Source organism: Callospermophilus lateralis, unplaced genomic scaffold, assembly GCF_048772815.1.
Source record: "Callospermophilus lateralis isolate mCalLat2 unplaced genomic scaffold, mCalLat2.hap1 Scaffold_74, whole genome shotgun sequence".
Lineage (NCBI taxonomy): Eukaryota > Metazoa > Chordata > Mammalia > Rodentia > Sciuridae > Callospermophilus > Callospermophilus lateralis.
The window spans coordinates 4235349-4247830 of record NW_027515420.1 but is presented as its reverse complement, the minus strand read 5'-3'; the positions used below and the strand labels follow the sequence as shown (position 1 = coordinate 4247830).

Below are 12482 nucleotides of genomic sequence, written 5' to 3'. Positions count from 1 at the left end.
AAAGTGACAAGTCACGACTACAGCAATCTCATTAGACAAAATCAGATTTCCCATCAGAAAACTTACAGGCCAGAAGATATTGGGATGATGTATTTAAAGTCCTAAAAGAAAACAAAAACTGATTAAGAAGAAATAAAGTCTTGGGTTTAATAATGAGCATCAAAATACTTTTAGGAGAAATTACTTCTGGTGTTCTATAGTCTAGAAGGAAAACTACAGTCTCAAACAATCTATGATATACTTAAAAACAGCTAGAAAAGTTTGAAGTTTCTCAACAAATAGGAATAATAAATGTTTGAGGAAATGGAAATGCTAATTACTCTGATTTCCATCATTATACACTAGATACATATACAGACTTACCCATGCCCATAGGGTAAGTTAAAGTTACCATACTTTAACTTACCCTATGGGCATGGTAATGGTATTGTCTCTGACAGTTAACGTTTCTGGTTATATGATAAGATTTCATAACAACTGCCTTCCTTCTGGGAAGGCAACCTCAGAGAAAGTCGCCCTGTGCTTCTGGGAAGAAAGGACCAAAGTCATTGAGGGACACAGCAGGTATAGGGTAAAGAAGGCAAGAAGGTCAGAGAAACCTTAGTTCTGAGACTTCCTCTGGATCAGCATGTCAAAGCACAGCTTGGGGTATCATTTTTCTGAGCCCCAACACATTCATTTAAGAAGACATACACCTTTAGGAAATGTACCTTCACGAGTCTATGATAACAGGCAAGATTGAACAGGAACATGTTACACTGGAGAGAGGGACCGTGGAAAGAAGAATCTAATCCAGGTCCTACTGTTCACTAGCTAGGGAAACATGGTGAGGTTTTTCCAACTCTATGATTATCATTGTGTTTATCTTTAAAATAAAAAGGTAATGTTTTGAAGGCTTGTAAAAATTAAATGGAAGTGTTTATCTCTAGGGCCTATCAATGTCTGGCATCTAATGGGTGCCCAGCAATCAAAAATTACAAGTATAAAGAAAAATAACAAGAAAATAATCAGTGAATATTGGAGAAGTAGTATATTAAGGAAAAGTAATATATAGTTCACAGAAAGAAAGGATCAGGCATGAAGTATGGAGTCAAGAATCAGGAAGTAATTTGGCTGAACATTAAAATCAAAAGAGATAAAAGAACTGCCAGAAAGAAAGAAAATTATAAATAAAGGTTTGGGAGCCTGAGAAGTTTGAGATTACTGGTGCCTCAGGCAGAATTATACAAACTGAGGTCAAAGTTTTGGAAAGAAAGTAAAAGGAAGACAGATTAGTTGCTCAGCATCAGGTGAAGAGATAGCCTGACACCCTGGTTAGTCTGGGCCTAAACACATTTTAAGTGTTGTCAGTAAAGGAAATAATGACTCATTTTTATACCCATGAACAATCATAAAACTTTAAAAAGTTAGGCCTGATGAAAGAATTCATATCCACCTTAAAGGTATTTAGTAGGTTTTTCCTTTAAAGTTATACTCTACTAGTGAGAAGATTCTACTAAAATATATTCATGAATAGGCAAAACCATGAAATATTGTAATTTCAACACTTGATCCATCTTTATTTATATCTATCAAAAATATATAAAGTACATATACCTATTACACAAGTGACCAAAAATAATCTAGAAAAAAGCAATCATTTTAATAAATTATGACACAATCAATTTGTAAAGAAAATGGCTTAAAACACATTTTAAACATAATAAAGATATGAATAGTTTCCCTTGAATACTGTTACTTTTGAAAAACATATTTTTTAAAAAACCTGAATGTTTTCAATAACTTTAAAAACTTTTCAAAGTCAATAAAAATGCATATAAAATGAAAATACTCTTCCCCAGCTACCTAAAAAAAACTAGTAATAAAAAAGAGAAAATATCAAAAATTAAAAGGAAAAAATTAGAAAAATTAACAAATAGGATCAATAAAAACAAAGATATTCTATGATAAAATTATATATTTCTAACAGGTACTGAGATTATGGCTTTCAAGATTGTTTTGAAAAAACTGAAAATCATGGAAATCTTATATTCCTGTCTGCTCAATGAAGCTCAAAATGTTAAAAACATGCTATTTTAATCATATCCACACTGTACCCAACATATTGACAATTTAAATCTATTAAAAAATGTTTCTCATCTCACTTCAGTTTACTTCTGTCCTCAAATCTGTAGTTTTTCACAAATTTTAGAAGGAAAACAAAAAGAAAAATTTAGTTTATAAAGATGAATAAGTATTTAAATGTGGTAAAATTCATGCAAAATTATATTTTTAACCTTCTTTCCTGTACATACTATAAACTCAAAATCAATTCCTATTACAAAAAAATCCCATAATCATAAATTAATCATTAATTTTGTCTTTCAAACTATTTTTTTTCTATTTTAACTTGAATAAATTGAATATGTATATGCCTTATTAGAGAGTAGATAACTGTTTTCTAGTCTTGTAAAGAGTGAGATCCTAACAACAATATTTAAGGCTCTCCCATATGAGCTCTGTATGTTATGTATGGTACTATGAGTTCTATAAATGCATACATTTAAAGCATTAGCATGTGCTATGGTTTAGATAAGTGTCCCTGAAAGCCCCACATGTTAAGGCTTAGTCTTTCAGCCAGTAAAGCTATTGGGAGATGGTGAAATCTTTTAGGACACAGAGTATAAGGAGAGGTCTTCCATTTGTTGAGTACGTACCCCTGAAGAGGATATTGAGATCCTGGACCCTTTCTCCTTAATTTTTGTGTCCTAGCCATGAAGTAAGGATAAAGAGCTTTGCACGTGCTCCCTGCAAAAGCGAGCTGACTTCCCAAAGCTCAAAAACAATGAGGCCAATGGACCATGGACTGAAACATCCAAAACTGTGAGTTAAAAATAAAGCCTTCCCTTTTATAAGTTGATTACCACAGGTATTTTGTTACAGCTAACATAAAGCTAACAGAGCATGTAAAATGGACATACACATTTACTTAGAGACAGCAGCCAATATGCTCATGCATTTAAGACTCTTCCAATAACTCAATAACCCTTGAACACATTCACATATGTTTAGTACTTCCTACTTTACAATAGGGATTTACAAACCAACCCTGAAAGATAGAGAAACTATAAGAATTCTCATTCTACAAATAAGATCAAAGTCTAGTGACTAAGGGTACTACAGTTTAGTAAACTTCCTAATAAACAGCAGGTCTTTGTATTACTTTTACTAATTCTATGTTTTTATCTTTTGAAATATATTTCTCTGGTCATGGAACAGTAGTATAATCATTTTTATAAATCAACTTAACATACCTTAATCAAAAATGCAGATTAGACCACCTAAAAACTTGGCTATAATTCTACACAATAACCATTTTTAGAATGTGAAATTAACAGCAAAATGATTCAAAATACACTAAATAGATAAGCCCACTTTAGGAAAGTGTTACACATTAGGCAAACAATTAAATTTCCAAATATTGCAAAAATTTTCAGTTTTAACTTCTTAAACTTTCACATTGTACTTGTCATATTTAAATTCATTAAATAAGTTTGATTGATGAATTTCTTAATAATTTTAACAAGATCAGATAAGTGCTTTATGTTTGAACACAATTAATTATTTAAGAGGTAAGTGTTCCATTTTTAGAATTTTAATAAGGTGATATGCAAAATAATGTGGGAAGTATTAACTAAAGTTTACCAAAAAACTTAACACAGAAAGCCACGGAATTGGAGATGTTTTATAGTATACTATGTTGGATTTTATTAGATACTCATGATACTTTTTTAAGGTGTGATATTAAAATGATGTTTCTTTCTTTTGCCTCATTCCAAAGAACTATACAATAGTGATGAAATAAAATGCTTACAGGTTTGTATCTCAGAGCATCTCTGTAGGATCCAAACAAAGCAGCCTGTGCCATAAGAAAGGTCCTAGCTAGTCCATCACCGGTAGCTGTAGACTGTTTTTTCAGTTTATTTTTCAAGGCCGAGACCTGCATGACAGAGAAGAACAGTTAAATTAACACCTCAGAAATTGGTACAGCGAGGTATGAACCCAATCAGCAGGCAAACCACAGTGTCTGCAGGTCAGTCAAAAATTCATCCTTCTTCCTGATAGCTTATCTTTTTAACTGCAGCGAGCACCTGCTGGTCTGTTAATTGAAACCAAAGCAGGAGCGAATAGTAACGTGCTAATGCAAATTGGTTTATGCTCTCTTTTTTTCCCAAGGCCTCTTGACATAAATAAGCTTTAATTATTTTACAGTAAACTGCTTGTGAGCCACTTTTCTGAAGATTTTTAGCAATTACAACATGTGTCCACTTGTTTTGAGGTGAAGCTCATTGAATATAGCTCATTTCTGCTATGTAAGGTTATTTGTTGTGGGTTCTTCAGGATCACTTAGAATTTTATTTTACTTTTGGAAGCTTCATTTGCATATGTAATTTTCCAGTCATTTGTTGATATGTTTTGTCGTTATTAGAAAAAAAAAAGAGGGAAGAAGAGATAAATTTATTGAGACCGTACCGTGAGTGGAGAATTATGTTCTGCAAATGTTACACATTGTCTCATTTAATATTCACAATAGTCATCTAAGAAAAGAATTCACATACCATTTTTGAATGAAGAGATAAGAGGTGCAAAGACATGAATTAACCTGCCCTCACTATGTAGCTAATAAGAGGAAAATATATGATATACACTTTCTTTCTAGTTTTCAGACTACCACATGCTGGCCTTAAGTTCAATGTCACTATATCATAAACCAGTAATCAAAAAAGTACTAATGTTTTTTAAATTAAGAACGATTCATCTAGGAATTTGTATGATTTTAAAAGTCACCTAAATGTGTTATCATTTTTCAGACATATTCCATCATTTAATTTCAAGTGCTACGTACTTTAGAGAACAATATTATCAAATTAATGTTTAAGTGAGTACCACTCCTGGTGTAAACTGATTTTTTTGGGAGGAGATATATAACATGCTCCTATGCATCAAATTCACTTCATTAATTTCTTTCACATAAAATGGAAAACTATAGTCTTTATATTTAAAAATATTGATCCTCATATACAACCCCCATCAATGCTTAAAACAGAAATGTGAAACTATGTAACAATTCTCTTTTCTTAATAAAAACTGAGACAAATTCCAACTGGATTCCTCCCTTAACAGAGCATGTTCTTACTGTATGAAACTATCAGATAATAAAATAATGTCATTTATCATTTACACATATAGGCAAAAAGGAATATTTTTATTTCCTTATACAAGTAGTCCTGACTAGTCTTGTAGATGATGATTGTAATTGAAGTGTCAACCTAATTAACAACTAAACTTTGAATAATGCTAATGAGAAATGAGCACAGCATCAGAGGAAAGAGCAGCTCTACAGGTGATAAACCTGCACAGTGGTGACATTTTCCAGTGTGAAGTCATAGTTGCTGTGATCTGTTCAAAGAAACAGACCCCCATTGGGTCCAATTGTAACCATAGTTTTGAAAAAATTATTGAGTTCTGATGTTCATAATCTATGCAGAAAGGCCTTTGCAGTCTTCTCCCCATAGCTGTGATCTTTTTGATTTACATTGAAGCTCCAAAGATTCAGATAAAAGTTTAGAGCCTAATTCATTTAGCCCACAAAGTGCATATACCAGGATTCATTTAAGAGGGAATTTTTAATATTAAAATCTAACCTCAATAAATGAACATTTTTAGGTAATTCACATATCCAAACAATAATACAGTTGAAGGATACAAAAATAAATCTTCTGTCTTAATGCTCTTTATTCTAGTTTGAATAATATTATTTTTTTCTAAGTTTCAAATGGTTTTAAAATATAAAACAATAGAAATGAATATCAGGGCACATATTTAATTACTATCCCCAAAATATATTACGATGGAAGGAGAAGAAAATGTTCTCAATTTTTAGAAATATTATTTAACCTAAATGGGTTGGGGAATTTTTCATTTTTGCTTTTAAAAATTAAAAACAAATAAGTCATGCTTTATATGTGTGCAAAAAAGTGTACTTTTTAATAAAATAGGAAATTGATAAATTAGCTCTCTATAAATCAAGCACACATTATTCTTTGAATAAGCATAATACTTTTGCTCACAGGCAATGGAATCAAGTGTACCCACTCCTCTGGTTTTACTCCATTATGCCCTTGACTGCATGACTGTTGCTTGAGCTTTCCAGGAGTATCAATCTCACAATCCCTTCCTGACCAAATCAAAAACTTTAAACCTTTACTTCTAGTTACCCAGTCATAGTTTCTGAGCTTTGTATGAATGTATAGAAAATGAAAATATGTGTTCTAGAACTGCACTGTCCAAATGAAATGTCATTCATCCAAACTGAGATTTACCCTAAGTGTAAAATAGAAACTATTTCATGAATAATTTTTATATTGATTATATTTTGAAACAGTATTGTAAGTATGGGCTAAATAAAATATATCACTAAAATTAATTTCTTCAAATTCTTTGGAATTTTAATGAGATTAAAAATTTTAAATTACATATGTGTCTCACATTATATTTCTATTGGATTTCTATTGGACAGTGCTTATTCTTCATGAGCATACCATCTAATTTCCTACAAATATGTGAGATTGAAAATAGCAATAAATATGGTTCCCTTTTTCCTGTGCTGTTTATATATTATTTCAACTTTTACAAACTACATCAACATAAACTAGAAGATTTCAACTGTTAGTACCTGTAGATCTGAGGTTGTTCCTGTTTTTCAGAGACCAGAAAAGCAGCTGAATTAACTGCTTTTATATGAGACAATGAATGCTCAAAAATAGTCTGTAAAACTGAAATTGTTTTTAAAAATCAATTTTAGATACAAGGATATCAATCTCAAATAAAATGATTATGTCAACTTTACTGTTTTCTCTTCCTTTAGGTCACTGGAGTAAATTATCACCCATTACCATTGCCCTTTGCAGCACTAATTAGCCTTTTGCAGATTTTATCTATAAAACGATGGTGTTTCTTCTGCACTTTTTCAATATGTGGTCTGAGAAATGACATTTTATGATTTAATTTCCAAACTTGTACATTAAGTTGGGAAAAAAATTTTTGTATGTTCCCATGAATTCTATATACTTGAATACAACTCAGAATTTAGAAAAACATTTGAAATCTTAGTCATATGGCTATTATCACATAATCCTATTAATAATGAAAAAGTATCAACTGTCTTGTTTTATTATTTTTGAAGTTATGGCACTTGGGGCATGCACTTGAAAGATACTCAGGCTCTGGCCTTTTCCTGACTCTTCATCATAAAGCTACCATGAGGGAAGCCATTTCCTCTGCCACTTGCTCCTATCAAGACTGAAACTTCTGAAATCATGAGCTAAAATAAACATTTCCTCTTATAAGTTGTTTATCTCAGGTATTTTGTCACAGTGCTGCAGAGCTAACTAACACTCCACTTCAAACTCAAGGTCAGAACAGTGTCAATTTCATTTATTCTGTTGTTCTCAAAGGAACTTTTTAGGTCCTCCTCAGCATTTTACCCTTTCTCATCCCCATATGCAATACTTCACCAAGGCTTGTCAATTCTACCTCTGATATACTTTTCAAATCTGTCCACTTTTCTCTAAATCCTTGTATTACCAGATTCAAGAAACTATTATCATGTTTCACCCTGACCACTGCAAATGGTTTTCACAGATCTATCTGCTTTATTTCTTAAACTCACAGTGACCTTCCAGACACAGAACCCAAAATGATATTTTTTAACAGATGACACTATTCCTCTGTTAAAAACTGTCACTGAATTTTCAATAAAGTCCAAAGGTCTATTAAAGAACCATAGTCCCTTCTGATCACTCCTGCCTAACTCTCTCATCTCCTTTTGCATAACTCTATTACTCATCACACAACCTAGAGGCCTTCTTTCCATTTCTTGAATTTGCCAACCTCTTCACCATAGCCCAACTTTTGTAAATGCTTTTCCTCTTCCTCCTTTGCTTGTCTGTCTGACTCATACCCACCATTCAGGCTACTTCTGAAGAAAGATAATCCTGACACACTGAGCTTAGCTGTAACACAAACACTGTGGACTAGTAAGAATAATATGTCAGTTCAGCTAAATTATTTTCACTTCAGTTTGCTGGTAGCAGAAATGGGGCTCTCAGTCCACAAACATTTACTCTTCTTTTCTTTGGTAATGTAAGTTTTAAATATTACATAGTTAAAACCCAGCTATTTCTCAACATCCCTTGTGACCTGGTGTGGCCATATGGCTGGACTCTAACAAAAGGGATGTGAACTGAGGAATGTGACACTTTCAGGCTATGCCTAAAAGGGGTATGAGTGCCCTTCCCTTGATTTCCCCTGTCATTTGAGGGCAAAGAGTAGTGGAACAGCTACCTTAACCCTGGAGATGAATGCCATGTGTGAAGGATAGCAGACACCCCACATCTCTGAACAACTTTCCTCTTAATTATTACACAACAGAGGAAAAAAAAACTTCTATTTTTATCTAGAAAAGGGTGTTTAGAGGTCTCTATTACAGCAGCTTAGTCTGCACCCTAATAAATATGTCATCTAAAGAAGAGACAATGAGTACAAAAGGATATGTGACAGATATGAAATAAGAATATAGACCAAACCTCTGACTGCTTACATAGTTTATCAAACAAGTGCTGCTGAAGTCCCACCCTCAATGCAACTGGTACAGCATCAGGGGTTTGTCATGCTTTAACAAAAAAACAAACTTCAGGCTTACAGTCTTTACTGCTGTGGTATACAAGGAGAACATCTGAGCTCCCAAGAGCCTGTACATTACCAAAAAAGACAATTACTTGCTACACAACAACTGCGAATGATTTTCTCTGTATCAATGAGCCAAGAACAGATCCAGTCTACCAATCTCACCCTTAATCTAAATTAGATTCTCCTTGTTATTCTCTTCTACTGCATTTTTTCCTTTCTTTAATAACATTTGACCCAACTTGTAATACTAAATAAGTGTTTGTTAACACAATGTAAACAGTATAAAACTGGGGTATATATTTTTTTGTTCACCACTATATCCCCAGCTCTTAGCAAAATATGGGCAGATAGCAGATGCTTGACAAATACTTGTTGAATCAGTGAAGACTGAAAAAGTAACTAAATTAGCATATCAACAATCAGTTTCAGGCATAGTTTTACATTTATTCCTCTTGTTTACTCGAGCAGAATATCTGTGATGGACACCAGGATCATAATTCATTTAAAAGTTAACCAAGTCATGATATAAGAAAGACTGGGGAGTAACTATGGTGACAGTGCTCTCAATATCACATACAAAAGAGTTTCTTGAATACAGAAAAGTCAACAATTTAAAGGACTAGAATAAATTGGAAATTCTTTTAATAGTCAAAAATCAAAGTTTACATTTTTAAAAAATAGCTTTAGAACAGAGAGAGACATGCTATTAAGGTAATATGGGAGGGAGAGGGTGTGGGCAACAGAAGAAGACGGGATAATTTAATATGAAATACAAAGTCATGAGCAAGCCAAAGACTTCATGGGCATTTAAAAATCACTAAAAGTAACAAACAATAAGTCAACTTTATAAATGGCAAAAGTACAGAGACATAAAAGGGGGGATTACTAAAGTCTGGTGGGAGGGACAGCTTGCCACATTCATTTATGAGAAAATAACAAAGATCTTTGAAATGTTTTGAAGCATATTTAAGGCTTCAGCAACTTTTTATTTTTGTTTTTGCACTTAAGACTTATGTTCTTAAAATATACACCAGGAGAACAGTTGGATAATAGTTATATATATATATATATATATATATATATATATATATATATATATATATATATATATACTATTTTACCTACAAACATACAAACAAAAAGTCTATTTTTAAATATCACATCTCTGAAAATAATCACTTATAAAAGAATAGTGACTTTCCAGAGACACTCAATTAGTGTACAGAAATACAATCATATCCTTACAAGATGGCCTCCTTTTCCAAATACAGGAAATAGAATCCTATACTCTTAGACAAAAAAGTATATTTCAAATATGCTTATATGTTTCTTCTTTTATTTATTATGAAAGTCAAATGAAAATATCCTTACAAAATTTTCCAGGAGATGACTGTATACAGGGACTTTAAAAGCAAGCTTTTAAGAAGAGCAATTATGTTTCCTTTCAACATAATTGCTTAATATAATTCATTTATTGAATACCTACTATGTACAAAGTACTGTGTCAAGGCTGTGTGGTGGGGGGAAACACATAACTAGATGCCTGGATTGTAAAGCTAAGAACTCAGACCATGCTCATGAACACACTTCAGAGACACACTGAAAGCAGTATTTTCCCTGAAATCTACTCTAAACCAAATAAAATGTTCTCCAAATTCTGCAATAAGCTGAATAAAACTGTATACTTTCTCACATGGCCATCCCAGAAATTTGTTAGGGGCTTCACTTACCATCAGACACAATAAGGATTAAGCAGAGCTGAGGCAAACCTGGAACTAATATAATATTCTCTGGGGCCTTTTTTTTCTTTATAATGTATATTATGACATTTAACATGTTAAACCTTCATGTTAGATTAGAGGAAATATTCAATGAATTAAACATATCTATTGACAATTTGCATGGCCTAAGAGGTCAGTATACAATGGTTTTAGGAAAGGTGAATTAAAAATTCTCTAAAATAGATAATTCTTTTCCCAACTTATTCCCAAATAAGGGTAGATATCCAAAAATGTTATTTAAAGTCAAAGTTTTAGGTGTTTTCTCAAGTTTTTTAGGCTTTTAGTGATTCTGGGTGATTTAGAGTAATTTATGTCTTTTCTTTTCCTATCACATTAAATCATTAACACATTTCTTCAGATAATACTTAAAGGCTTTATTGTAACATGCATGGTATTTTAGATAAGATCATTTTACATAATAGGATTTTTTAGATTTTTAATATTTATTTTTTAGTTATTGGCCGATACAACATCTTTGGTTGTATGTGGTGCTGAGGATCGAACCCGGGCCGCATGCATGCCAGGTGAGTACGCTACCACTTGAGCCACATCCCCAGCCCTATAATAGGATCTTTCTAATATTTTAGTTATCAAAAATTCTTTTTACTAATCATAGCTATTTTATCACATACTGGGGTCTACATGAATTGTACAATAACTCCTAAATGCACTATATTTTCTATACACTCTTACAGTAGAAAACAGAAACAAATTTTCCAATAGTATAATATACAATATGAGAATAACATTTTTAGAACAATCCTGAAAATCTTAAATCAAATAGATTATTTTGATATTTCTTTAACAATATGACCATGGTAAATAAACTTTGATATTGAATTTCAAATGATTAATTATTACACTGTGTATCACATTTATCTGAGCAGATCATGGTCTAGTACTTGGTGCATATGACTGATGATCAACCTATCTGCACTAAATGAGATACACCATGCTTAGTGTGACTTGATTTTCTTATCTAAAATAGGGATAATCATTTAAAAAAATTAGTTGTAGATGGACACAATATCTTTATTTATTTATTTTTATGTGGTACTGAGTATGGAACTCAGTGCCTCTTATGTGTGAGGCAAGCAGTCTGCCACTGAGCCACAATCCCAGCCCAGGGATAAGCATTTTGATCTACCTCAGAATACATTATTTTTTAAAACTGAATGAGACAAAATTATTTACAGATAGTTAAGAAATACAGGCAAATTAATTGCCTATTGTAATGAATATCCTAATGCACAAAACTTTTTCAAATGTCAATTCTAACCTACTTCTGTCTATGGGAGTTAGTTTACAATTGTTTACCTTAATTTTTTTGAGTCTGGATTTCCTGAATCTTATTATAATTCTAATCATTAGCTTAATTTTCCAAAGAGTGGGTTACGCTATTTGTTATTTTTGAAATAGCAGCAATCTCCAAAATACTTTTAAAAATGAAGAGCAATACCTTAGAAACATATAATTTTAAACTGTTAGGTAATCAAAACTAAATTTGTATAAATGTTTGGAATGGGAGGTTTCAATAGTCTATTTTCTTAAATTAAAATGGATTCATTTGAGATTTAAATGCTATATTTAATTCAACTAGCTTTTTCCCACTTATAAAAACATTCAACAATAAGCCTAACTATGATTGATAGTTAAAATTTAGTTTTTTATTTCAAAACATTCAGACTATATATGTTCAAAGATTTCTATATGATACTACCACCAAAAATTTAGTCATGTGTTCACAGACAGAACACACATAAACCACGTTTTAATTTATCTAATGCCTTTAAAAGGAATTCCATGTAATAATCAGTATCACTAAAATCACTCCCCATTAAATATTTGGGTGTGTATGTGTGTGTGTCTGTGTGTGTGTGTGTGTATTAATGATACAAATCTATAGTGAAATGATGAAATAAAAAAAAACAAGTGTTCTTGTCAGAAGACACAAAGAGAGTTTTTTCCCCT

The 12482-nt window shown here is 32.0% G+C and overlaps 1 protein-coding gene across 1 annotated transcript in view; it reads right to left on the bottom strand.

Moving 5' to 3' along the window:
* LOC143389909 (DENN domain-containing protein 1B-like) overlaps positions 1-12482 on the bottom strand; it is a 107284-nt gene that overhangs the window by 32279 nt on the left and 62523 nt on the right. The window contains exon 7 of the mRNA XM_076842639.1: positions 3854-3979. Coding sequence (XP_076698754.1) covers positions 3854-3979 — 126 coding nt within the window. The remainder of the gene's footprint in view (positions 1-3853; positions 3980-12482) is intronic.